A 25,646-nucleotide genomic window follows, 5' to 3' on the forward strand; every position below is an offset into this window, starting at 1 on the left:
ATACAGCTATGCAGAGACGATGTCTGAAATCAGAAATGAGAATTCTCAAGTGCAAGGCTGAGAAATCCCTTGATAAAACGCAGCATATGCTATAAACCAGCCATGTCACTTTGGGCAAGTCAGTTCAATTCTTGACAAGTAACTTTATAAAAAATTTTTTACTGTGGTTAAGAAGCTTTAACATGAGATCTACCCTCTTAACATATATTTAAGTGGACAATATATTATTAACTATAGGCACAATGTATTCAGCAGAGCTCTAAAACTTACTCATCTTGCATAACTGAAACTTTATACCCACTGATTAGCAAATGGGGAGTTGCTAATCAACAATTTTTTTTTTTTTGAGGAAACAAAGTGTGCAAGAGTGTGCCTTTTAGGATTCCTTCTATGCCTTTTATTCCACATGCAGGTGCAGGGCAATTTTCAATGGCACTTGAATTTATCTTGCACCAGTAACTTCAAAAACGGCTTTCATGTTCAATTGTTTCTTCTAGGTCCACAAAGCCCATTCAAGCAGTTATACATTCATTATTAACCTAGCATTAAACTCAGTCCCATAAATATGTTCTGGTGCAGATTTAAAGAAAATATAGAAAGTGAAGTAAGAACTGGTCTCCAACTTGACTGTTAGAAGTGTACCTTAAATCTATGTCTTTATGGTTGGAAGCAGAAATCACAAAGATGCTGTTTAAATTAGAACAGTTAGTCCCTCTGACCAAAGAATGAACTAATGAAATTAAATTCAGTAGATATTGGCATTACCGTAAAAATGATAAAAATTTGCATTGCATGCCTACCGTTTTCCTCTTCCATTTGACTTAAGTGCTACCAAACACATTTTTTTACCTCACTCTAATCCCTATGGACAGATCTCTGACTGAACTTAGACCTAGCAAAAATTGAGTTCATGTTTACTAATTATGAGCCATACTATTCTCTTTAGTTACTTTCTTTACTGATCTCCTTCTCCTTTTATAGACAACCTTCAATTACTATAAATGTGTTTACTGACAATTTACTCCTCCTTTTCATCCTTAAGTTTCAGAATAGCCCAAATCAAGCCCACCAATTTTCTTTTTCCATGAGAGGTTTCGTACAGAAGAGCTTTGTTAAAGTGATGATTTTAGATGAACTTAAGAGACAGGTCCATTCAAAGCAGAGAACAAAACTAAGGAAGTTTATGGAGACATAAAGTGGATGGTGGACTTCTTAATTCTTCATAATTAGATTCACTGTATGGTTCTGGTTTAATATTATGTTAAATTCAAAGACATTAGGCACAGTCCTATTTAAATGTTAATAGCCAATAAATTTCATTTTTTAAATTACTGACTACAGTATTTTACTGACCTTAACTTTGATACATTGATATAAATGAGAGTTAGTAATTCTTAAGAATTACCAAACAATTGGTAAATTACTAACTTTATAAATAATGAAGAGTTAATAACTACTAACTACACAACTGACAGTTAACAATTCTTAAAAATTTCCCAAAAAGAAGACCATTTATGCACAGAGGACAATGCTACATGTGGATCACTGAAACCAAGTAGTAAAAGTCAAACAGTCATTATTTACTCTTTGTCCTAATAACTATACTTCAAGGAATCTGTGCTACAAAAATCATCAGAGAATAGGCCAAGCTTTATGTTATTTATCCTTGCAAAATATAACAACCCACATGAATAAGAAACTGTTCGAATACATCATAGTGTGTCCACACTATGAAACATTTTACAACATTAAAAATGATGCTCTCAAAAAACTAATGGCATTGGGAAATTGGAGAGAATTATACAAACTCTCTATATATTTAATATATTTCAACCTCAATTCTACGAAAACAAACACACATACACACGTAAAATGCTAATACATGGATACAATACATGGATAATCAAGCTAAAAATATGTGTGACATAACCTCTGTGAATATGGCAATGTACCATTATATTATGATATACTGGTTGATTTCTGTTTTGAGTTTACATATCTCCATATTTCACAAGTATTCAGCACAAGCATACTATATCATATCAGAAAAAAATAACTTTTTAAAATGTGATCGTTGAGAATGTAGAATAAGTTGTATTGAGAAGAATGAATAGGAATCAAAATTCAGCTATTACTGGCACCCAAGTAGAATCAAAAGAGCATACATAAATGATATACATTGGGATTGTGGCATAAATCCCAGAATAACATCTACCAAGCTAAGAGACAGCAGCAGAAAAGGAAGTAACTCAGCAAGATTACTAAAACAAAGCAGATGGCCTAGTACACCATCCTCTGACAGTGATACTATGAGTCCTTCACACAGATAGTTCATTCATTTAAAATAATGCAGGTTAATTTCTCATTTATAAATCTAATGCTTTCTTTCATACACCATTACTTTTTTGTTGTTGCTCTATCTCAACCCCTATATTCAAGCAAGAAAACATACATACACACTACTGCAATTTCACCATCATCCATTATTCAGTAAGGGTCTCACTGAATAAATGTCTGCTCAGAGGCTCTAAGCAAATTTCATTTCTGAACTCTACTGTCTGCAGCCCAGCAGGCTATTTCACCAAGATAAGATCACATGTTTAATCAAATGCACCAAAAAAAGAAATACTCCCAAAGTTCACTTAGTAATGTCAGATCATAAAATGTTGACAGCCTACTAATTTTTAGGGCTCTTTCTTTTTCAAGGAATTGCAACAATAATGAAAGTACATGGGAGTTCTTCTAATTAAGGTTTCTATTAACCTTTAAAAATTCTCCCAAATTATCTGACGTTACTATTCACATTGAGTTGGTAATTTAAAATGAAAAGTCAACACAAATTTCTGTGGTGAATAAAGAAAAAATAAAAAACAATAAATTTAAGAGGTTTCCCAACTTATACAAATGATAGCTCTAAAGCACCTTTTAACTTCAGCTGGTCAAGTGACAGCATTAAACACTACCCAGACTCTAGTTTTTGTAATAATGGATCCAAATTAGATGTCTGTCATTTCAATGACATTATTAGTGGATAGGATGAAGTATACTTTCATTGGATTCTTTAGTTAGTAAAGTTATCCATACTCAATTATTTGAAATATCCTACATGATGTACTTTTGAATATTCTGCCTCTAAACATAAGGTTTACTTGAATAAACATATATTCCCATCAGTAGCATGACATAATGAGTACACTAGCAAGTGTAAAATAATTAGATGTCTTAAACAGATGGATGAATTCATATCTGTAAATCCATTTTTTCTGCTTTTACTTCTATTTGCATTTATTTTATGCTGTATTCATTTCCATGCCATAAGTTTTTGTTTCTTCAGTTTCTTCTGGGATAACTTTTTCTTCTGTGAAACCTCCACTTCAGGTTTAGGAACAATTTGTTCCTTTTCAGTAAGAACCATCTTAATGTGGCTAGTGGAGCTCATACATAAGTTAACTCAACCATGAGTTCCATGCCCAATGACACATCTTGGGGGATTTTTCACCTGGAGGTACTCAATGCTTAAGTAATCTACACTTAAACCTGTAAGATCAGCATTTTAAAGCAAGAGTAGCAAAAATTCAGCACTCTAAGTACTGTCTCCAGTGTCCCCTGTTCAGCATTGTACGATGGCAGCAACTCCACCATCGAAAGATGGAATGGCATACATTATTTATGTAAATGACATCTTTCGGATATTTGATGGCTTTTCAGACATGCATAGCCTTGACAAGTTGGGCAGTTTCACAGATGTTCTTGAATCTGAAAATCTGAATCCCTTGATTTGCAAGTTTTTGTTGGGTTTTCTGGGTCAAGTAAGCAGGAAACCATTTTCCACGATCACTTTGGCTGCTTAAAGGAAAAGGGTACACCCATTTTTAATGGCTTTCCTAACCAATTCTCCTAATGCTTGATCTGTCTGAGTTAACAAAGGATCACTGTAGTGGACATTCAGGTTTTATCAGCCCCTCTACTTTTTTCTGTAGACATGATCCCTCTCTTAATTGAGCCTTCCCTTCTTCAAGCTATTAGTGCATCCACCTAGGAACTGCAATATCCTTATTGACTCCAGTAAGCTGGTGATAGTAGATTGATCTAAAGCTGGGTACCTAATTCAGACTGTGGTGAAAGGTTAAGAATCCAGGAGGCAGAGAGAAGGAAAAGTGGTAGTCTGCATAGGAGCATGCAACTGGAATAGAATCCTGGTGGTATTCAAGGTGCTAATATTTTCTAATTTTTTCTAAACCTCCATCCTTCCCCAAGATTCTATAGGTGAGAAACACAATAACGTCCCAATAAATTAATCATTATGGCTTAAAGCTAGTTGGAGGTGTCTGCAATTAAATGACAAATAATGAATACACCCATTCTACTAAATCTTTTAAGTTGAATTTAAGTCCATATGACAAATGATATGTTATCATAAAATATGCTGCATTTTGGAATGCTGCAAAATAATATTTAACTGTCATACATAAAAATTATTGAAAATTAAAGTAAAATTTAATTGAACATGCCTAAAATTTTAAAAATGATGGTATATTATTTTAAAAGAAAATGTATGCCTAAGCTTTTCTTTCAAAGTCAACTATAGTTAATAATATGATTAAAACTCAATAAACAAATTTGACTGAACAGTTAACGCCAATATAAAGAAGAACGTCTACAGATATAGACATGCCTCATGTTAACACAAAACTATTTCTCAATAGACTCTTTGTCCACTCCTTGAAGTCATGATCAGTATTCTGAATCAAGGTTCAAACGACAACCATCAGCCACTGACAAATCAAGAACACTGAAAATATGAAAAAAACAAAAGACAGAAATGTAAACCAGTTGAGCCCTTCCGTTCTGGCCAGAAATAAAATCTCATACAAAAAGATGACCATCCTCCAGGACCATTTCCTCTTATCCAAAGTATTTGGAAGAGCTCTGAGGAAAGGAAAAGGGGAAAAAAAACCCAAACCAAATGAAAACAAAACAGGAGACTGTTGAAAAACCTCTTACAGGGTCAGCTGTCAATGGAATGCATTTTAGTATTCAGGTTACCCACCCATGCAGAACATCAAAAACTGGCTTGAGTCTCTCCCCTATTCTCACAATCTCAGGCTACTGTGGAGCCACTGGGGCTGTCTTGAATAGTAACACACTTTGCCTCTGCAGGATGCATAAACACCAACACAAGCTGATCAAACAGAAGGGGGTATCTTTCTACTCGGCTTTCCTTTTCTTGAGTCATACTTTAAAACACTTAAGCCTGGTACAATTTAGCAAGTCAGACGTCCAACATGCAGCTTATTTTTTCATTCATTCTTACCACCAACCATGTTGTACTTTTTCCCTTTTAACATAAAACGATGAATGATTAGATGTAAGAGTCACAGATTTACTAACTTCTCTTATTGGCAACTGTCATTGAAATAGACATTCATTCTAAAACATGGACTTATTTATGACCCTTTCCATACTTCTAGTCTTTAAAACAATTTGGGGTTCTGGATTTTAAGGGTTCATCTGCATTTATAGCAATCTTATGAGGACTAAACTTTGGGATTATAAATCCTTTAAAAATATGGGAAATCCTTAAATCTTGGAAGTTTATGATCATTTAGTTACAACATTGTAGAATATTCTGATGCAGTTAAAGCTTAAAGAGCTGCTGACGCCATGTGAAAAGATGATCAGGAGTTTAATTTAAAATGTCTTAAGTTAAATTGCTACTTTCATTTTATACCTGATTTAAAGTCAATCGTCAGACACAGCACTTGGTGGCTGTCAAAAATATTTTCCTGTCAGGATTATGAATCTGTGGGGAGCACTAGTAGCAGAGCATAACGTTTTAAGATTACGAAGAAGAACTGAGAAATAGGTACTTAACAAAAAGTTAAAAAAGGAGAGAGGAAAAGAATATGGAAAAGACAAAAATACACATAAAACCTTTCTCAACTGCTTAAGAAAATGCTATTGATTTTCCTAGCTCATCAAGAACTCTTCAATTAAAAAAACGATATTTGATTTAGCTAAGGTTTCTAAATACCGGTAGTTAAGGACATTTCTAATACTACTCTGACTAATAATAATAGTTACCATTTATTAAATGCTCACTCTTATCAGGTACTTTTCTATTCACTTCCTATTCCTCACCCCAAACCAGTAATGCAGATTTTATTACCTTTATCTCACAAAGAGAGATGAAACAGCTACAAAGTTGTGGAATTGGGACCGTATTCAAGTGTCTCTCATTCCAAAGGCCATTTCTGAGCAGTTCATAATCAGTGACAGTGCCCAGCTATGCCCATCTAAGGAGTATAGTGTAGTTTCTACAGCACTAAGTCAGGATTAGCCAACATGCTGGAGAAGATTAGTGCTACAGTACTAATTTCATAGTGGTAGGCCTAAGTCAGAAATTAAACTAGCCATGCAATATATCCAAATTTATACACATAATTTATAAATATCTCTATAAAGTTTTCAAATAGACGTCAAAGTGCCATTCAGAAGTATAATATTACAGGTCATCTTTAAACTTTAGCAACTATTAAAACTAATCTCTATGCGGGGCTTCTATTACTCATTAGGCATATCACCACTCACAAACAATCAGAACTGCAGTGTATAATTACCCCAAGGATGCTTTTCACTGAAAATGGCCTGTTGTGATGCTTAGATAGTGATTAAGAGACTAAGAGCGTAGTGAGTCGTCTTAATATCACTTCAGAAAAGTGATTTCCTCCCTAATAATTCCCAAGATACATAAATATTCAATTAGGGTCTTTGAAATCTCATTTTAATTGGGCATTCATACTCTACCGAATTTCAAACTTGGCCCAAACTAAGAAGGTGCTTTATTAATTCTTACAATACAAAAAAACAAAAACAATCCCAGTAAATCTTCATAAGTTTTCAAGTAGAAGGGTAAAATAAAGCCAAGATTATCTTTTATATGAAATTTTCAAATTTAATAGCATTTTAAGACATGCTCTAAAGCAATGAGCTAAAACATAACTGCATATCTGAATCACATAATCACACGGGGAATTGACTAAAGTTTCGTGGGACCCTCATGAGAGCTAGTAAATAATAATAATGATAGTAGCAAATAGTTACAATCCTATTATGTGCCTGGAACTGTTTTAAACACTTTGCATACATTTTTCCATTAAATTTTCACAACAAACTGTGAATTAGGTATAGTTGTCATACCCATTAAAACATACCAGGAAATTGAGGCATAGAGAGAGGATCCAACATCTTGTCAAAAATCAAATAATTTATCAAACCTTGGCAAACACACCACAGAGTCCCTTCTCGTCACCACCACACCATTCTGCCTCTCCAGACAGCAGAATATCAAGACCTGGGGCCTAGATTTTAAATTTTCCCAGTAGCTCCTTTGCTACTGCCAGCAGGTCAGGCTAGAGACCTGCAGCCTTAAAGTTTCTGTTTCACTAACTGGGGACTAAAAACAAGCTTTTCTACATTTGGAAGAGAAAAATGAAAATGTCAAATAATTAATAAAATACCCATATGGCTTGTGTTTCTTTAAAACTTGAACAATCTACTTGTTTTCTCATCCTAGATGGCTCTTTACATGGTCCAATGGGGTGAACTTTTGAGTACAAGGAGGCAGATCTTGAAAAGTCAACTTCAGCGGTTCTCAAATTCTCTGGTTCCAGGACCCTTTTACACGCTTAAAAATTGATGACCTAAAGTAACTGTTGATTATGTTGGTTTAACTATCAATATTTATATATTAATAGTTAAACTGGTAAAATTTTAAAACACAAGAATACACCAGCACACATGCCATAGGCCAGCAAAGCAATGATGTCATTACATATCATGAACCTTCTGGAAAACTCTACTGTACATTTGTTAAAGTATGAGATTGAAAGGTAAAATACATCTTAGCATTATTATGAAAATGTTTTCTTCTAATAGGTCCTCTGAAAGGGTCTCACAGAACCACGGATTTCCCCAGAATACACCTCGAAAAGAGAGGATTGTCTGCTCTACAAAATAACTGAAATAGAAGTTTACCAGATAGCACTATTCAGTTGGTTGATTTAATTTTCTATCCCAGAGATAATGTTCACAATAATTAGGACTACCACCAACAGTATTCCATTTAAGTTCTTGAATAATATGGATCAAATGTTAACAGTTTCTAATATGTATATGTAATCACTCTTATGAAGAAATTCATTAACATTAAACTAAATTCTTAAGTATCAATAAGACATTAGTAAGACATAAATTATTAAGATCTATAGAATCTCTTATGATCAAATACAGGCAGAACTCTCCCCTTTCATCCACTCCTTAAAACAAATGGAGAATTTCAATGAATTCAGAGTAGGACAGCTAATTTTTTATATATATTTTGTATTTGTGAGTGCATGAGCACACTTAACAATTCTAAGAAAAAAATTACACCTGGTTACTTTATGCAGTAGAAGAGTTAATTTTATTGGGCCACATAGACACTCAGACCAGGGTAATGACATTAAAAGATTTGGGGAAAACTATACATCTTTGGGCTCACAGAGGCTATTCACAGGCATACTCACACTACTCTCTCAAAGTGACCAGTAAACATCAATATCAAAATCACAGCCAATGAAAAATCTGGATTTTTCTCCTCACTGATCAACAACTCCCTAATAACACACAGACACACACACACATACATACTCACACACACACACACACACACACACACACACACAGAGACAAGAAAGGAAAAATGTCAGGAGGCCCTTACTCATATTTGAATGTTTTAGTTTATATTTTATTATAAAATTGGGTCTTCTATAAGGGAATTCATTTGCATAAAAGAAAAAGACATAAATGTAATAGTAATCTAAGCGTAAATATGTCCTTGAAGGCAAACAAATGCTAAATTACAGTATAGCCTCTGTCTTTAGGGTTCCTCCCTATGTGAGCAACTGCATATTTTGAATGTAATGCAAATCTAAGAAATCAAAGGGAAAATAGTCATTTGCAAAACTTAAGGAAAGATCATCTCCCTCTAATTCCAAGTGCTCTAGGCATTCACACCATGCTAAATTAAGGCTGTATAACATTTCTCAAAATCCCTCTGTTTTTAAATACACAATCAGTTTTCCTTGCTGATTTCTGGGCAAAACTGCCCCACTTCTAATAGTAACTGTCACTCCTACTTGGCAGCTCTTTTCAAAGAGAGTTTCATCCAGCAGTTAAAGCAGCCTAAATGAAATCTGAAGAACAATTCAGTTTAGCATTATATTATTTGACTGACTTCAATTCTTTTGATTTGATAAACTTTTTTTTTTAATCTTCTATTTAGGATTAACTTGGCTATAACTCACCAAGGAATCTAAAGGACAAGTCCATAAAAATTTTGCCTTTCCCAACTACTAGAAACAATGTCAGGCACAGTAGCCGGAGCCAGAAAGTCTCATACTCACTATTATTCCCCATGGAAAGGAATGTTTAAATCTCCAAAAGGCAAGAAGATTATCATTAAGAAAATCATTTCTAAAAGACCTTCCATTCATATTTTCATGGAGGGCTCTCAATCTGAAGGATAATCACACCAAGCAACTTAAAACGAGACATCAAAAGCATTTACCCATCAAGCAAATCACATGCTGGCTTATCACTCACTCTTCAGGCCAGGGATGCCTAGAGAAACCTAACATATCTATCTTAAAAATTTGAATAGTTCACATAAACCTTTATACTAATCATTCCTCCTACCCTGAGTTTATAGAAATAGTCTAGTCAACCGTATACACAAAAGAAGCAGGTTATTCAATATTTAGTTATGAAGAAGTGCTAGGGAATGGCATTCAGGCACTTCTGACACATTCACCTTCAGCTAAAGACAGCACACAATACACTGACAGACACAGTTCTAATGACATCAGGACCTGTGGAATGTATGACTGCTAAGAAACACATGCTGCTAGGAAACAAAGAACAGATCTGATCAAATCTTCCAACATAAGGGCTCCGAAACACTGTGATTAGATCTTCTAAAATGAGAGGACACGTATTCTTTAATCTTAAGAAATTTGCAAGTGCAAAGGCTTTAACACATACCCTCTAGGAAGGAAAGAAATATATGAAGCTAGAATCTCATGGATGAAATCACAATTCCCTAAGTTTGCATTAAGACAATTGCCACCAGCACTATCCCATAAAAATATAACTTAATCAAGATCAGGCATCAATGATTCAGTATTCCTTTTTTGGGGGGGGGGGCAACCTAAGCTTTTTCAAGAAGTCAAAATCCTAAAATTGAAAGAAATGTGGAAATCATGGTACCCAGAAAAAAAGTACCCTTTCACATTTACAGTGCTATACTTTTTTCAACAAAATAGAACATAGCCATTTGCAACAAACACAAAAGCAGTCAGAGCTAATCTACAACTAAGCAACTTAATGTCTTTTTAATAACTGAAAAGTGTTTAGCTTTCCAACTTTTTAAAACTGTCTTTGTACATTTTTAACCCATGGTCACCAAAAAAAAAAAAAAAAAAGATTGGGTGAAACAAAGGTGAAGATATTTCAATGCAAGTATTCTTCTAACTCCTAGACAAACGTCTGGAAACCTCTTTTGATGATACTATAAAAGAACTGACAATTCTGTCTAATCCACATACAGACAAATTGGGCACCAGAACTCCAGGTCATTTAGTACCATTACAGATTGAAAAATATACCAAGGAAAGCTAGCTAAATTCTGTTTAATCTCACAGGGAAATAAGGTACATTCTCCAAATGAAAAATTACTGAAGAACTGTTTCTTTGTAGATTCTGCAATGACATTCTTTAACTAGTGTTGATAACCCATATGACACTAAATTAGCAGATCGCCTATTTACTTCAGAGCAAAACACAGAAGGCAATTTTTCCTTCCTGCCAGAGTCTATGCGTCTCCTCGCTTCCCCAGCAGCTGGCTGGAAGGATGTAAAATCAGAGGGGCAAGAAGGCTTATACTTCCTAATGAGTAATCTACCCAGGAAAGTAAACACAAGACACCACCAGGTTGGGCTCTAAAGGAGGCTGTGGCAGGGCTGCTTACACCGTTGTTTACAATGTGCTCTAACTACCGCAGGCAAGATCACACACAGGCACAGGGAGGAGACACCCAGAGGTGGCTCGCACACCTCGAGTTCGCCCAATTGCTATGATACCTCTGGCCATAAATAAAACAGCGCACGTTCCTATCTGAAAGTGGCCAGAGAATTCCGGGGACCAAGGGTTATGCTGGCTTACTTGGTTATTCCAATCTGCCCGAGAGACGACTACTCTATTCCTTGGTCCTCATCAGGGCCAAATTGGGGTGCCATGCGCGCTGCACCAGAGACTCTCAGGCGCTGCACGCATCTCTCAGAGGTGCTCAGTAGGGGAGAGGGGACACAGTGAGGCTTCTTCGCAACCCCTATCGGCCCCCGCGGCCTCCTCAAACCAGCTTTTCCAGTTAAGCGGATCCCAGGCAATTTCGAAAAGCAAGCTCAGCTCAAGTAGCACCAGCTCTGCCATCCCCGCAAATATCTCCGGGCCATCCCCGGAGCGCACGAACGCGCACACAGACAGGCACACACCGACCCTGCTGCCAATTAACCCTGGTAGCGGAGGTTCCCCCCACCCCACCCCACATACACACCCACCCACCTATACTGCTAGGGGCCTGGCACGTTTAGCCCTTGAGCTCCGATGTGGGACCATCGGCGGGCGCGCGGCGGCACCGACGCTCCGCTGCAGCCCAGAGCCTTCCCTTCACTGGCGAGAAGATGAGGGGCACCTGCCCTCCTACCTGTAACCCAGCCGACCGCCGCCACCGATGCTCTGCCCACCCCGCCCCGGCGCCCCGGCCACCCCGATTCGTGCAACACCGCCCCCCGCCCCGTACCCACTCCTAACACCGCGCCGCCCCGGGCCACCCACGAAAGTGGCAGCTTTCTCCAGCCAAAACCGCCTAACAAAGGCCAAGCAAGCAGGTCCAAACCAAACTGCCGTGAAAGGGACACAACGGGCGGGGTGCGGGGAGGTAGCGAGGCTCCGCGACTCAGGGGCGCGACCTGGGCAAACGCGGCCACCATGGATGCTCCAGGCAAGCGTCTAGAGAAGATCGCGGCGGACTCACCGCCCCGCAGTCCCCATCACCCCTGAGCCCAGCGCCTCACCCGGTCCCTGTCGGTCCTCCAGCCCTCTCACGCCTCCAGCGGCACCGGCTCCGAGCCGGTAGAGAGAAGGCGCCCCCTGGTCGGCATTCAGTTCCTACCAAGGGATGACACTGGGGTGAGAGGGGAGTTAAAATTCCCAAGGTGGAAACCGTTCCTATCCCCCAGTGTTGGACTGCGAATGCTCCCGGTCAACTCTCCCTTTCATTTCTCTCAGCCGCCAAATCGCCCAATAGCTGGAAAAACCTCGAACCCGTGCCAACCCCCAGCGCCCACCAGCCATGAGGTTCCCTTCCCGCCCCGCATCACGATCAGATGAGTGTGTGTGCGGGCGAGTGTGTGAGTGGGAGGGTGAGTGTGCGTGAATCCTGCACCCCCTCGGTTGCCTGCCCCGCGGACGCAGATGCCTGCGCCGGGCCAGGGCCACCACTATTAGGAAGTGTGAGAAGAATAAATTACCTTTCGTAACCGCCGGTCCCTGAGATCGTCCCATCAGTTGTTCAACAACCTGCAGCCCGGTGGTTTCCACAATCCAGCCATGGAGCTCGGGGCAAAAGACCGAGCGGCCCCAGCGAAGACACCCCCACTGCACGTGTCCAAGAATGATAGCCAAAGCGCAGAGAAGGCAGCAGGAGGGTGGAGACCCCAGCCAAGGAAACAACGAAAAGTCTTTCCTTCCCCCTTTCTTCTGCTACACAGCCATGAAGAAAAGGGAAGGGAGGAGGGGGCAAAAGCCAAATGTTTGTCTTCCTTTACGTTTCCTCGCTTCACACACACCAAGGGGGTAAAAACGGAGCAAAGGGAGTGGAGGGTTCAAATGTCTCTTCCAGTCCACAGTTGCACAACTTCGGAGTCAGGCTCTGTCTCCAGCAGCAGCCGAGGGACCCAAGCGGCAGCTATTAACATGCGGCAGTCATAGCTGGGGCTGCTTTTCCTCCCGCTGCCGCTGCCACTTAAGAAAAGACGCTGCTGGAGAGACCAAAAATGTTCCACCATCCCCCCAGCCGATCTTTATATCCAGTTCTCCCACCCCACCCCCTTTCTTTTTCTTCTTCTTCCTCGTCCTCCCCTTTCCGGCTGAGAGCGGGAGCGAGGGAAAAGGTAGGGGGAGCCGCGAGGGCCAGGGGTGGCTTCTTCTCCGCCAAACCCTCCTCCTTCTCCTCCCGAGGTTCTCTCCCCGCCGAGGGTCTCCTCTCGAACCCGCAACCTGTGCAGAGAGCTGGAGCGAGGGCCACACAAACTCCTTCCCGGGTGCACAGAGGGGACGCGCGGGTGGAGCGGGCGCCGGGCAGCCGAGGGCTGCGTCCCGGGGGCCGCGGAGCCCAGAGCCCGGAGGGTGGCTGATTAGCTCGCCGGCCGGGCCGGGCAGCTGCGAGCATGTGGGAGCTTCATCGCGCGGCCCCGGGCGCCGCGCCGCCGCCGCCTCTTCGGTCCTGTGTCTTCTTCGACTCCCCGAGAGCGAGCAAGGCTCTAGCGCTCTCCAGACACGCACACTCACACACGCGCATACACGAGCGAGCTCCGGCCAAAGCCAACCGTGCCACCCGCGCGCGCGCACACCCGGAGAAAGAGGACGGAGGCTAAAAGAGAAGAAAGAAAGGGGAGGGGGCGAGTCACAGGCGGCAGCAGCGGCAGCTGCAGGAGCGGAGGCAACGACCAGTACGGGAAAAGCCGGTAGCGGCAGCGGCGGCGCCCACCAGTACCAGCGGCAGCATCTGCATTCCCGCTCCTGGGAACTGGGGCGAGCAGTGCCGGGCGAGCAGACGACCCGGCGACGCGCCGAGAGCCGGTCGGAGCGCGGGCGCGCCGGGGCCGTGCAGCCTGCGTGCGGCGGACGCAGCCGGGGCCCGAGCCGAGGCCAGAATGAGCCGCGGGCGGGCGAGCTCCGAGAGCGCCGAGAGCCGAGGAGGGGGCTTGCGCCGGAGAAAGGGGTGGCGGGAGGCAAAACCCGGATCTGGAGTGCGCTCGGGCTCCACCGCGCGGGCTCCACCTAGCAGCTCAACAAACGCTTGGAGGTGGGAACGAGAGAGCTGCTACAAGAGGCTTTCCTTTCAGGGTTTGTCAAACAAAGGGTACCTCTCCTCGCGGCTATGAGACAAGCTTCGCTCTCTCTCTTTCTCTCTCTCTTCCCGCCCCCCCACCCCTTAGCCTTCCCTCTTCCCTCTCCCCTCTTTCTCTCTTTCTTTCCCCCCTCCCTCTCTCCCCTCTTCTCTTCCTCCTTCATTCCACCCCAGGTGAGTAAGCGACGTCAGATTGAAAGTACTGCCAGTGTCTCTTTTTACAGGTACAGATTATTCCATATTTTCATTATGCAGGTACCAAGTCCCAGTGCGTTTTCTGCCTTTGGTCCATTTTATGTTCCTTCAAACTTACCTCAGCGTGCAAGTTCATTGCAGCCGTTAAAGTGCCTTCTGATAATCGGATGTGGGGATTCAGTGACTTTATTTTACATCGATAAAAATTACCATAATGGATACAGAAAGGTGCCGATTCCAAAGCAATGCCTTGTGATAGAGGAAAAGTCTGTTCAAGTTAACTGAGTGACCTTGGTCAATTACTGAACCCTTTTCTGCCTTCTTTGTAAATGAGAGGGTTAAGTAGGTAATTTCTAAGGTCTTGTCCTGCTCTAAAATTTCATAATCTGAAATGGCTAAGGTGTTATTTTCTATATCAATACATTCGGGTTACCATTACAGGAGAAACTAAGATTTATTATATGCATCCAACAAGCACATTATATCCAAATTATATTTGAATGTATATAATATATTCAGAATGGTCTAATGCTCTCCCAGTTCTTAGGGAGGTAGAGTCAACATATGAAGAACATAAAACCTCATTCGAATTAACAGACCATACCCAGTACCAGTGACTATCAAAATCTCATTCAGTCTTCAAAGCTCAATTCCAGTACCAACTGCTCCAAAAATCCTTTTCTCACCAACCCCATTCCAAATAATCACCCCTTCCATTATATTCCCTTTGATTGTATCTCTACAGAACACCTATTTCATTCTGCTTTTTTCTTGTTCTTTTAAAGTTATTAGTTGCTTGTCTCTATGCCTCTTCACATTATAGGATCTTCCTGGAATCTAAATTACAAATTTTAATCATCTGTATAACATAAGATTAATCTGTATCCACAATATTTTGCACGTTATAATTCTTTTTATTTTTAAAAAAAATGGGAAAGAGATTTAATGATATTGCTGAATTCTGACCAACTAAATGTTCACAGGCTCAAGTTAGGCTACTTGAATTTGCCTAATATGGGGCATCTATGAATTCCCCTGAGTACTTAAATAAAATATAAACTGACATCTGGAGTCACTTGTTACTTAAATAATTTTGGAAAGAGTAGACTCCAGCCAATTGTGACAAGAGGCTCTTATTTGTAAAGGAGGCAAAATGGAAACTACTCAATTCATCTCCCAAATGTATATATGTAGAAAAGTAATAAGATATAGGTAGACCAATTTTTAGAATCAGACTTATCACAATATGGCAGGTCTGGTAGGATATGTGAAAGGAATAAAATTTCAATATATAAGTAATATATTTATCAAAATATGAAATATATTAACTGAAAAGTAAGCATATTGAGTTAAATAAATAATTAAAAGTATTCACCACAGAGGAGTTGACTACAAATAAGCAAAATTACAAACAGAATAATGAGGGAGAAAGAACCAAGAAGGAAAAAGAAAGTGAATAAAAATAACTGATGGTTAAATAAAAGCAGTGGAAAGAAAAGAATAGGTTTATACAATTTAATCACATGTCAAGGTAGCAATTTTTACAGCAGCTACCTGTATTTTAGGTTCAAACTTCATGCTTCCAGGGCTTCCCTGGTGGCGCAGTGGTTGAGAATCTGCCTGCCAATGCAGGGGACACGGGTTCGAGCCCTGGTCTGGGAAGATCCCACATGCCGCGGAGCAACTGGGCCCATGAGCCATAATTACTGAGCCTGCGCGTCTGGAGCCTGTGCTCTGCAACAAGAGAGGCCACTATAGTGAGAGGCCCGCGCACTGCAATGAAGAGTGGCCCCCGCTTGCCACAACTAGAGAAAGCCCTCGCACAGAAACGAAGACCCAACACAGCCATAAGTAAATAAATAAATAAATTTAAAAAAAAAATTTAACTTTAAAAAAAAAAAAGAAAAACCTTTAAAAAAAAAAAAACTTCATGCTTCCAAATCATTTTTAATCTGATGGGCATAGTCTTCTCTATTTGATTTAAGATACGAAGTGTCAATACTCCATTGCCAGGAAATCCATGACTCTTGCCAATATTTTTCTAAGGTGAGCCTTCCACAAAAATACACTCAAATAAAATACTGTGCCCTCTTTGCTACCCAACTATATTTAACACCTTCTACTCAGGGACAAGATAGTATAGCAGATGATGTTTGAGCAAAGATGCTATTATACATGGTAGCTCTGTGCGCTAGAGTGGTTTTTAAAAAAGATCACCTGTCGACTTCAACTCCATTAAAATTGAAAAAAATCAATATTTATAAAATGGAAAAGAACCCCTCCCCCAATTTTTTTAAAAAGCTGAGTAGCCAATCAAATAAGATAACCACAATTAAAATGTTTTAATAATTTAAAAAATTTCCTGACCAAAGGATTTTTTCAAATTAATAATTAATATACTAAAATCTCCAACACATGTAAGTTAGGAAAAGAACATGGATAACATGTTCACAAAAAATATACAAATGGCCAATAAATGAAAGGAAAAATGTTCTGCCAATATAAATCCAATACATAAAAATATATAAAATTAACTATAATTTTATAATTATATAAAAAATATATAAAATTACCAGATCCATCATGTTTCATGTTTCACTCATGAAATTAGCTGAAAAATAGCAGTTCCCGACTACTAAACTCTAACAAAAGTGTACTGAGACAGGCCTGCCTCTATGCTAGTGATGTACACTGACACAATTTTTCTGGAAAGAAAGCTGAAATTATGCCAACTGCCTTATAGAATATATATGTCATTAATCCACAGTTTCTATTTACAGATATCACTTCTACAGAAATAAACAGAGGTATGGACAAGGATTTTGTATAGTGATACACACCTCAGTTGTAATTGTTATATAAGGGAAGTAAGTATGTAAGATATCTTGTTTTTGCATACTCAGTAAATGCCCTTACCTGATTGGAATTGGTAGTTATTCAGTTAGTGGGGGGGAATGCCTACATTGCAGGAGCAGAGAAGAAAAGGAGGAAAAGAAAGGCATACTCACACCCAGAGACATTTTCCTGAAGTTGCACACACCATTTGCCCATTCATTTAATCCTCAGAAATGGTGAGCTGGTAACACTTAGCTACAAGGATAACAAGAAATGTTGACTATTCCAGGCAGTCATGAGTCCAACTGAAAATCGGGATTCTTTAACGATTTAATTCTTCCTCAGCCTGTGACTTGACATTGTGCACCACCCTGGGCTGAGCTTTGCATACTTCAGGTTTTTAGTAACTAAATGAATCCCTACTACAGACAGTAGACAATGCCACCTTCAATGAAATGACCTTCTATTTCAACCAGACGTAAACTTTCACAAAATTACTGAGCTTTTGTCATTGGGAAAAATACTCCCTAATAATCAATTATCAGCAGTTACAATCTTAAATGCTACTGGGCCTAGATACACTGACAAATCAAGGTAATCAGGGGTAAATCACACCTGCAAAGCAGGCAGCAAAGCTTAATACTCAGATTCCTAGTTTGCCATGGTATGATTAGAATTCCAAGGGGTCTTGGGTTCACTAGAATAATGACTCAAGTGTAGATTATATATATATGATCAGAACATATTTGACTGACTAAGGGATAGTTTAATTCTAAGAAGTATCCAGTGATGCTCTCTAATCCTTGGGATGTACATCAAAGGACCTATTTTAAAAGATTGTAAAATCTTACCCAGGTTATATATCCCTGCTGATTTGGTATCATCTATTCTCACCTTGATTCAAGCAATTCACCCTTACTCTTTTTCAATCCAAAAGAGGATCTGTGTATTCTACATTCTAAATGACCTGGAAATTTATCTATAGATCTAGATAAAGTAAATCTAGATCTAGATATTTTTTATAAACAGCTTCTCCTAATTAAGTGTTTAACATTTTTTTAATATCCTGACTTCTTTTCTTTTCAATGGAAGAGTCTCTTTCGACTCCTTTTCATAATTTCTGTAATGTTTGCATATATGCATGCCAGTTCTGGATGACTATGAAAGGAACAACAAGCTTCTTTTTTTTCTGTAACTATCCCAGCTACTTTGTCTTAGATCCCACAATTAAATTACCTTTCATAACTTTAAATTAGCTTGAACACCAAATGCTTTAAGCCACTTGCTGTAAATGTTAACAATAGAACACTGGTTCTTGGACAAGTACTCAGCACTCATATAAACATAGTTGCCTTAAAAATATCACATCACAATGTCTAGATTCCAGACTCTAGAAATATGAAAATATTCAAAAACCCAACACTGTTTTCTTAAGGTCTCCCTCTTGAAAAGGCAAATGTGCTTATATGTTACAAATGAAAATATCATGGTCAACCAGATATTTAATAATGATTGTTGTGGCCTGGAACAGAAGGGTAAGACTCTGTTCCTTTGTAAAATATTGCTACCCTGTTGGGCTCTGCTCCTCAACCCTGTTCTTTTAAGACTACAGTAGACACCAGTAGGAGATACCGGACTCATAATTACTCCCTCTTCTCTGAGCATGGTTCCTGTACATGTAAGTATGAGGAGGCTTTGTCCATACTTTTGGCCCTGTCCCTTGGCCATGTTTGATCCAGGCAAGGGGAGCTGACCCAAACTTGGCTAACCAGAATCCTTTCCTAGGAGTTTTCAGACTATACTATGCAAAGGGTCTCAACATCCTTGATGGTGGAGGATGCTATTCATGGCCACATTTTCTGCTACATGGTGCTGTCTAAACATGACATAGTACAATATTTTCCTGGAGAAAGCAATCAGATTTTAAACATACTGCTAGCCTTAATCAGAAATGCCTTTTTCTTTTGCATCTGTATCTAAACTCACAAATAAGATGTACACAAAGGGAAAATTCTGCATGGACATGTTATATAGTGTTAATATACAGTCTGTGTTATGGTGGTGATATCTAGGAAATTAGGTTCCTTATAAGATTGCCTGCTGGATTTTCCTGAAAGCTGAGCTCATAGAAGGCATATTGAATTATTCTTCTTGGAATGTTGGTCATATTATTTTTGCAGTGCTCCCAGTTAGATGATTTTCTCATTTCTGATATCTGCTTCAACCATACACCTCACCTATTTTCTTATAAAAGCAAAATGAAGAGTGGTAGGAAGAAGAATAATTATTGCCTACTTTAAAATACAGTGCTCAGGATCATATTAGATAGTCAATAAGATATTCAATAAATGTTTGGTGAATGAAATAATTCAAGCCAAGTGTTATATGATATATGTTATAAAATACATAAGATGTATCTGTTACATTATGTCTGATTAATATTAATATATCTATCATTCTATTAAGATTATATATTAATAGAATTTATACATCTAAATGAAAGCTACCAAATTTAAATTAGTCACCTTGACTAGGGGAGGTGCCATTGCTCAAAACAAATTGAACCCTTCTGAAATAATTTTATGCTATGGCATGCTTTGGAACAGCCTTGAGATATTAACAAATCTCTTGCTTTTAAAGCACTCTTTTTTTGGCTAATGGTTTAGCGTCCACTGGAAAAAAATCACTTGCATTAAAGAACTGGAAAAGAGCTTGGAAATCATCTAATTAGCTATCAAGCCCAGAGAAAATACGTTTTTTTGTTCAAAATAAATAAAGTATGACTAATTTTTTATGTAGGTTAATTTTATGCTACAACTCCTTTAGTGTAATGACCCTCACCTTCTATGGGCAAGGCCTAATCCTCCCAAGAAACCAGCAACATAGGTATTATTTCTACTTTATTAATAACGATACTAAGATTCAGACAGTATAATATCTTTCTCAAGGCTGAACATTCAATAGAATACACCATTTAGACAAGTTTATCTTACTAAACCTCTGCCAACATTGGTAGAGATCCTAAATGCAAGTTTTTACAATGAGAACCTTCCTCCTTGGTTACAGTTCATAGGATCAGGAAAAGAAGGAGGTAAGTTGCTTGATTAGCAGGATAATCAAGTCTTTTTCCCAGGGAAATTAGAATTGGGGTTGAGAGAGTCATTGTTTCTTTCCCTCAATAGGCCATGTTAGCTTCCAAGCTGTGGTATGGCCCTCTTTTCCCTGCCTCTTTTTTTTTTTTTTTTTTAAAGGAATTCCTTTTACTTTTATTATTTATTTATTTATTTTTAGCTGTGTTGGGTCTTCATTTCTGTGCAAGGGCTTTCTCTAGTTGCGGCAAGCGGGGGCCACTCCTCATCGCGGTGTGCAGGCCTCTCACTATCGTGCCCTCTGTTGTTGTGGAGCACGGGCTCCAGACGCGCAGAGCTCAGTAGTTGTGGCTCATGGGCCTAGTTGCTCCGTGGCATGTGGGACCTTCCCAGAGCAGGGCTCGAACCCGAGTCCCCTGCATTGGCAAGCTGACGCTCAACCACTGCACCACCAGGGAAGCCCTTCCCTGCCATTTTAATTCAAGAATCAGAGATGGTTTACATTTGATGGAAAACCTGGACTAGTCTATCATCAGTTGAACTTGCCTTTAGGCACCCAACAAAAGTGAAGAGAATGATAATCTGCAGAAAGGAGCATAAAACACATGCACAGAGAAGAGCCTACATGAAATGCAGAGAGATTTTAGATGGCTTTCTGGACCTGGGTTCTATTTCTTTCCTAAGATCCAGCTACATTTCTGTACCTAGTTTCTGGAAAACAGCCCTTGAGGTGTTATAGTACATTCCCCTTTTTTATGAAGCCCATATTACTTTGTCACAGTCATCGGTGGATTTTGTCTGGTCATTTCCCTCTTCCTACTTTTGGAAATAGCCTGCCTACTCCTTGGTGTCCTTTTCCTCTGCACGTTATATATTGGTAAGGATCTGCCCGTTGTGGTACCCAGCCCACATAGGGAAAGCAGATGATCCAGGCCAAATCACGTACTGTAATCAGCTCTACCCAGTGATTTGTTATAGATGGCCGTATGACTTAAGCCAGGCTATTTAGAGTCCTTCCCTGCAATTTTTTTTTTTTTTTTAATAATTATTGTTTTGAGACATGGTCCCAGGTCTTTTTTTTTTTTTTTTTAAGAAATTCACGTTCTTTTATTTATTTATTTATGGCTGTGTTGGGTCTTCGTTTCTGTGCGAGGGCTTTCTCTAGTTGTGGCAAGTGGGGACCACTCTTCATCGCGGTGCGCGGGCCTCTCACCATCGCGGCCTCTCTTGTTGCAGAGCACAGGCTCCAGATGCGCAGGCTCAGTAATTGTGGCTCACGGGCCCAGTTGCTCCGTGGCATGTGGGATCTTCCCAGACCAGGGCTCGAACCCGTGTCCCCTGCATTGGCAGGCAGATTCTCAACCACTGCGCCACCAGGGAAGCCCCTTCCCTGCAATTTTTAAAATATGAACACTGGAGTAGAGAAAATTTACCTCCTTCTCTGGTGTGTTTTCAAGTTAGAATGGTTTAAATCTCAAGTATTTATTTATTAGTTCATTAGTTAGTTATGTTATTCCAAGCTGTCTCTCAGGGATTTAACAATTAGAAAAATAAAATAATAATTTTCTCACAAAATGGTGAAAAGATTAAATGTATATAGGTCAACAGCTTGGTATAGTCTTACCATAAGTTATTCAATTTATATTTTAATAAGATATACTAGTTATACTTATGTGAAATGTCATGAAATAAAATTCCAAGTCTATACTGTACATCTTGCACTAAAGTATGCATACTGTGTTTCCGATTCTCTAATGGTTAAGAAAACCCTGGATTAGGAATCTAAACTGAAGCGGGGCGGAGGGGCTAGTATACAGGCATCTTTGTTCCTTTCAAATTTTCAGAGATCCAGGCTAATGGACACTCCTCCATCTTTAACACATGGCTTTTGCCATTGCACTGGGCAGACCGTAGGGATGATTTCTTAGCATTTTATTTATGGGCCTGCATGATCTTTATCACAGCTCAGATTCCATTCACAAGAACTCAGTCATATGGCTACACTAACTCTAAAGTAGGTTGGCAAATGTGGTCTAGCTTTGGATCCAGGAAGAAATCGTTGTGAGTCTGATAAACAGCTATGCAGTTCTTGCCACACATTCTCTTGGTGGTATTGAAATATAGCAAAGTGTAAAAGAATATTCAGAATTGTGTAGTACCATCACTGCCACATAACTGAAGTAATATTTAGGCCATATGACACGGTACAAATAACACAGGACATGGATTCAGAAGACCATATTTTCAGTCTTGTCCTTACCATTAACTCCCTGAGTATTGGGCAAGTCAGTAGATATTTCTAGGCTTTATTTTCCCTATTGGAAAAATTAGAATTTTAAAATATCTGTCCTACCTGCATTACAAGGTTAGTGTGGCCACCAAATTACGTATATTATAAATTTAGAGGGCTTTGCAAATGGAAGATCCTTGCTAGGATACACACACACACACACACACACACACACACACAGACTACACCATTTATATACACAGAATTCCATGCACTGTACTCTGATTCCCATGTTTTCCCATGCTGTTTGAATCTCTCTTCTATCATTGTAGTATCCTCTTCTGGAGATGTTATGACGCACCTTGCATATTCCTTCTCCCAGGACCAAGTATTCATTTCCACAGCCTGAAGAATGTAAGCTGCTCACAGATGAGTTCCTCAAATATTTCCCTCCCTTTGCTGAATGGAGATGTCTTACTCAAGATTATGTTCCCTCCCCAGGAATCTAATTCAATACCTGTCTTTCACAGGGATACTTATGGTAGGCCCATTTCCTACTTCAAGTTGACTCTGAAGGACCATCTCACATTCAGTGAACCCCCACTGAATTGCCCAAGTGCTCTATGAGCTCCACTCTTCCCTCTGTCCAGTTCTGAGTCCCTCATTCCCCCCACCACAACCCCATTCTCACCCTGTATTGTTTCTGAGAGCACTTCTGGATGAACCTTCTGTTTGCAATTCTCCGTCTTAGAATCTGCTTCCCAGGACACTTGACCTAAGATAGCTTCCTAGTTCCTACCCTTGCCCTTTCTATAGTTTATTTTTGACACTCAGCCAGAGACATGCTGTTAGAACAAAGTGACTGTGTTAGTTTCCTAGAGCTACTGTAACAAAGTACCACAAACTGGGTAACTTAAAGATACAGAAGTCTATTGTCTCACAGTTCTACTAGAAGCTGGAAATCAGGATGTCAGTAGAGCTGTGATCCCTTTGAAACTCTGGAGAGAATCTTTCCTTGCCTCTTCCTAGCTTCTGATGGTGGCCGTCAATCCTTGGCCTTCCACAGTTGGCAGCTACGTCACTCCAAATTCAGCCTCTGTCATCACATGGCATTCTCCCTGTGTGTCTGTGTCTTCACATGGTGTTTTCCTTTTCTTATGAGGACAATGGTCATATTGGATTAGGACTCACCCTATTGACCTCATCTTAACTTGATTGTATCTACAAAGACCCTATTTCCAAATAAGATCAAAGACACAAGTACCTGGGGTTAGGACATCAATATAACTTTTTAGGTACTCAATTTAACTCCTAACAGTGGCCTTGCCTTAAATCCTCTGGTTGTTCCCTTATCACTCAGAGAAGTCTGAAGTGGCCTGCAAAGCACTATACAGTCTGACTCCCGACACTTCCACAGCCTGATCTTCAGCTCCTCTCCCCAGAGATCACTTTGCTGCAGCCATAATAGCCTCTCTGTTGCTTGTCCACATTCCAGGCACACCCCTATCTCAGGGCTTTGCATCTGCTTATCTTTGCACCTAGAACGCTCTTCACCTAGAGGTCTGCACTGCTTTTTGCCTAACTTCCTTCTGGTCTGTGCACAACTGTTGCTTCTCAGTGATGCTTTCTCTAACCTCTATTTAAAATTTCAAACAGTCTTATCCCACACTCTACCACACTTCCTTTTTTTTTCTCCACAGAACTTCTCACTCTCCAATATACCACATAATTTACTTGTTCACTTGTGTTTATTACAGGTCTACAATATAACTTCTGTGATCTCAAGGCACTTTTGCTTTAATAGTCCCCTTCCTCCATAAAAAAATATTTTAAATTATGTTTTATGGATGCATTGGTATAAAGAAAAATACAATCCAGGATGGATGCATTATTATAACATTCATATTTTTCTTCTGGTTTTAAAATAAATTAAAATTAAAATATTTTTGTGGGCCCTTAGAAGTACCATGGGCCTTAGGCTCTGTACGTAATGGATAAGTTGGCCCTGGTTTATAAATATCTCCCCAGCAGAATGTAAGCTCTTGGAGGATGAGAACTTTGTCCATTTTGCTCATTGATATTTCCCCAGCAAGTAAAACAGGGCCTGGCATATAGCAATGTTCAATAAATATTTGCTGAACATATGAATGGCGAAAAATATCATTTTGGTTTTCCATTAGAATTAGTTTTCCATTCCCTTAGTGAAATTGGTTTGTGTGGCCTAACCTAGAATGTACTGTTACTTCCACTTCAACACTTAAAACTTCAAGAATAATTCTGCAATAGACCAGCCAGCCTTTGAACTAACTGCAGGACTCTAGCCTTACACAACTCATGCGAACCGTGGGAAGCGATAGTAAGTGAGTTGGAGAAATTACTTTTCTGTAGCCCACCTTGGTTCACTGGCAAGTTATATACTCTGTCGGAAAGTAATTACAAATATTATGAGAGACATTTTTTGAAATTAAAAAAAATCACTTGAACAATTATAAGAAAAATTTTACTGGTATCTTGAGATAAACCACAATCTTGAAATAACTTCTACGTAACAAAATAAATCATAAAAAAACCTTAAGATAATTTTATAGAACTAAACTAGTGTGGTTGTCATATTACAGAGATTTATTTTAATGAAAAAAAAAATCCTCTATGAAACTGGTGGGTCTCAGGTGGTAGAGCAAGGATAAAAAAATGCCTAAATTTGATTTGTATTTATTAGAAAAGGAGAGATCAGACCTCCAATTTGATTTGGGAAAACTGAAGTTAAACTTGCAGGGGTATAAATATTGCTTATTTTGTACTGAAGAATCCTGGTACTTATGAATTTCTTAGGATAAAATCACTGAAATCCTGTTGAGAAGAAATATTATTTCATGGGAGGCAAAAATCATTACAGTGCCGCATACATTTATTAATACTCAGAATATTTAAAGGTACAGCTGATCAGGAACTTTCATGATTATTTCCTTACCCTTTCTGGAACTACTATAAAATTTCCCATTTGTCCTACCTCCCACAGCCTCATGTGTCTTCCTCGGAACTTGGCTAATATTCAATATTCAGTTAA

At 39.4% G+C, this 25,646-nt stretch overlaps 1 protein-coding gene and 1 long non-coding RNA gene across 2 annotated transcripts in view; one reads left to right on the forward strand and one right to left on the reverse strand.

Annotated features, from left to right (window-relative positions):
- LOC309627697 (uncharacterized protein) overlaps positions 1 to 14,561 on the reverse strand; it is a gene marked incomplete at its 5' end in the record, with an annotated part of 301,312 nt that extends 286,751 nt beyond the window's left edge. The window contains 2 exons of the mRNA XM_082389850.1: positions 12,630 to 14,160; positions 14,544 to 14,561. Coding sequence (XP_082245976.1) covers positions 13,084 to 14,160; positions 14,544 to 14,561 — 1,095 coding nt within the window. The 3' untranslated portion in view covers positions 12,630 to 13,083. The remainder of the gene's footprint in view (positions 1 to 12,629; positions 14,161 to 14,543) is intronic.
- Positions 14,562 to 16,355: 1,794 nt separating this feature from the next.
- LOC309627793 lies at positions 16,356 to 24,719 on the forward strand. Its single transcript, XR_014243960.1, has 2 exons — positions 16,356 to 21,359; positions 21,732 to 24,719. It is a non-coding gene; the product is annotated as an uncharacterized lncRNA (long non-coding RNA).
- The last annotated feature ends 927 nt before the right edge of the window (positions 24,720 to 25,646 follow it).

This window comes from Balaenoptera borealis, assembly GCF_965194805.1.
Source record: "Balaenoptera borealis genome assembly, chromosome: 4".
Classification (NCBI taxonomy): domain Eukaryota; kingdom Metazoa; phylum Chordata; class Mammalia; order Artiodactyla; family Balaenopteridae; genus Balaenoptera; species Balaenoptera borealis.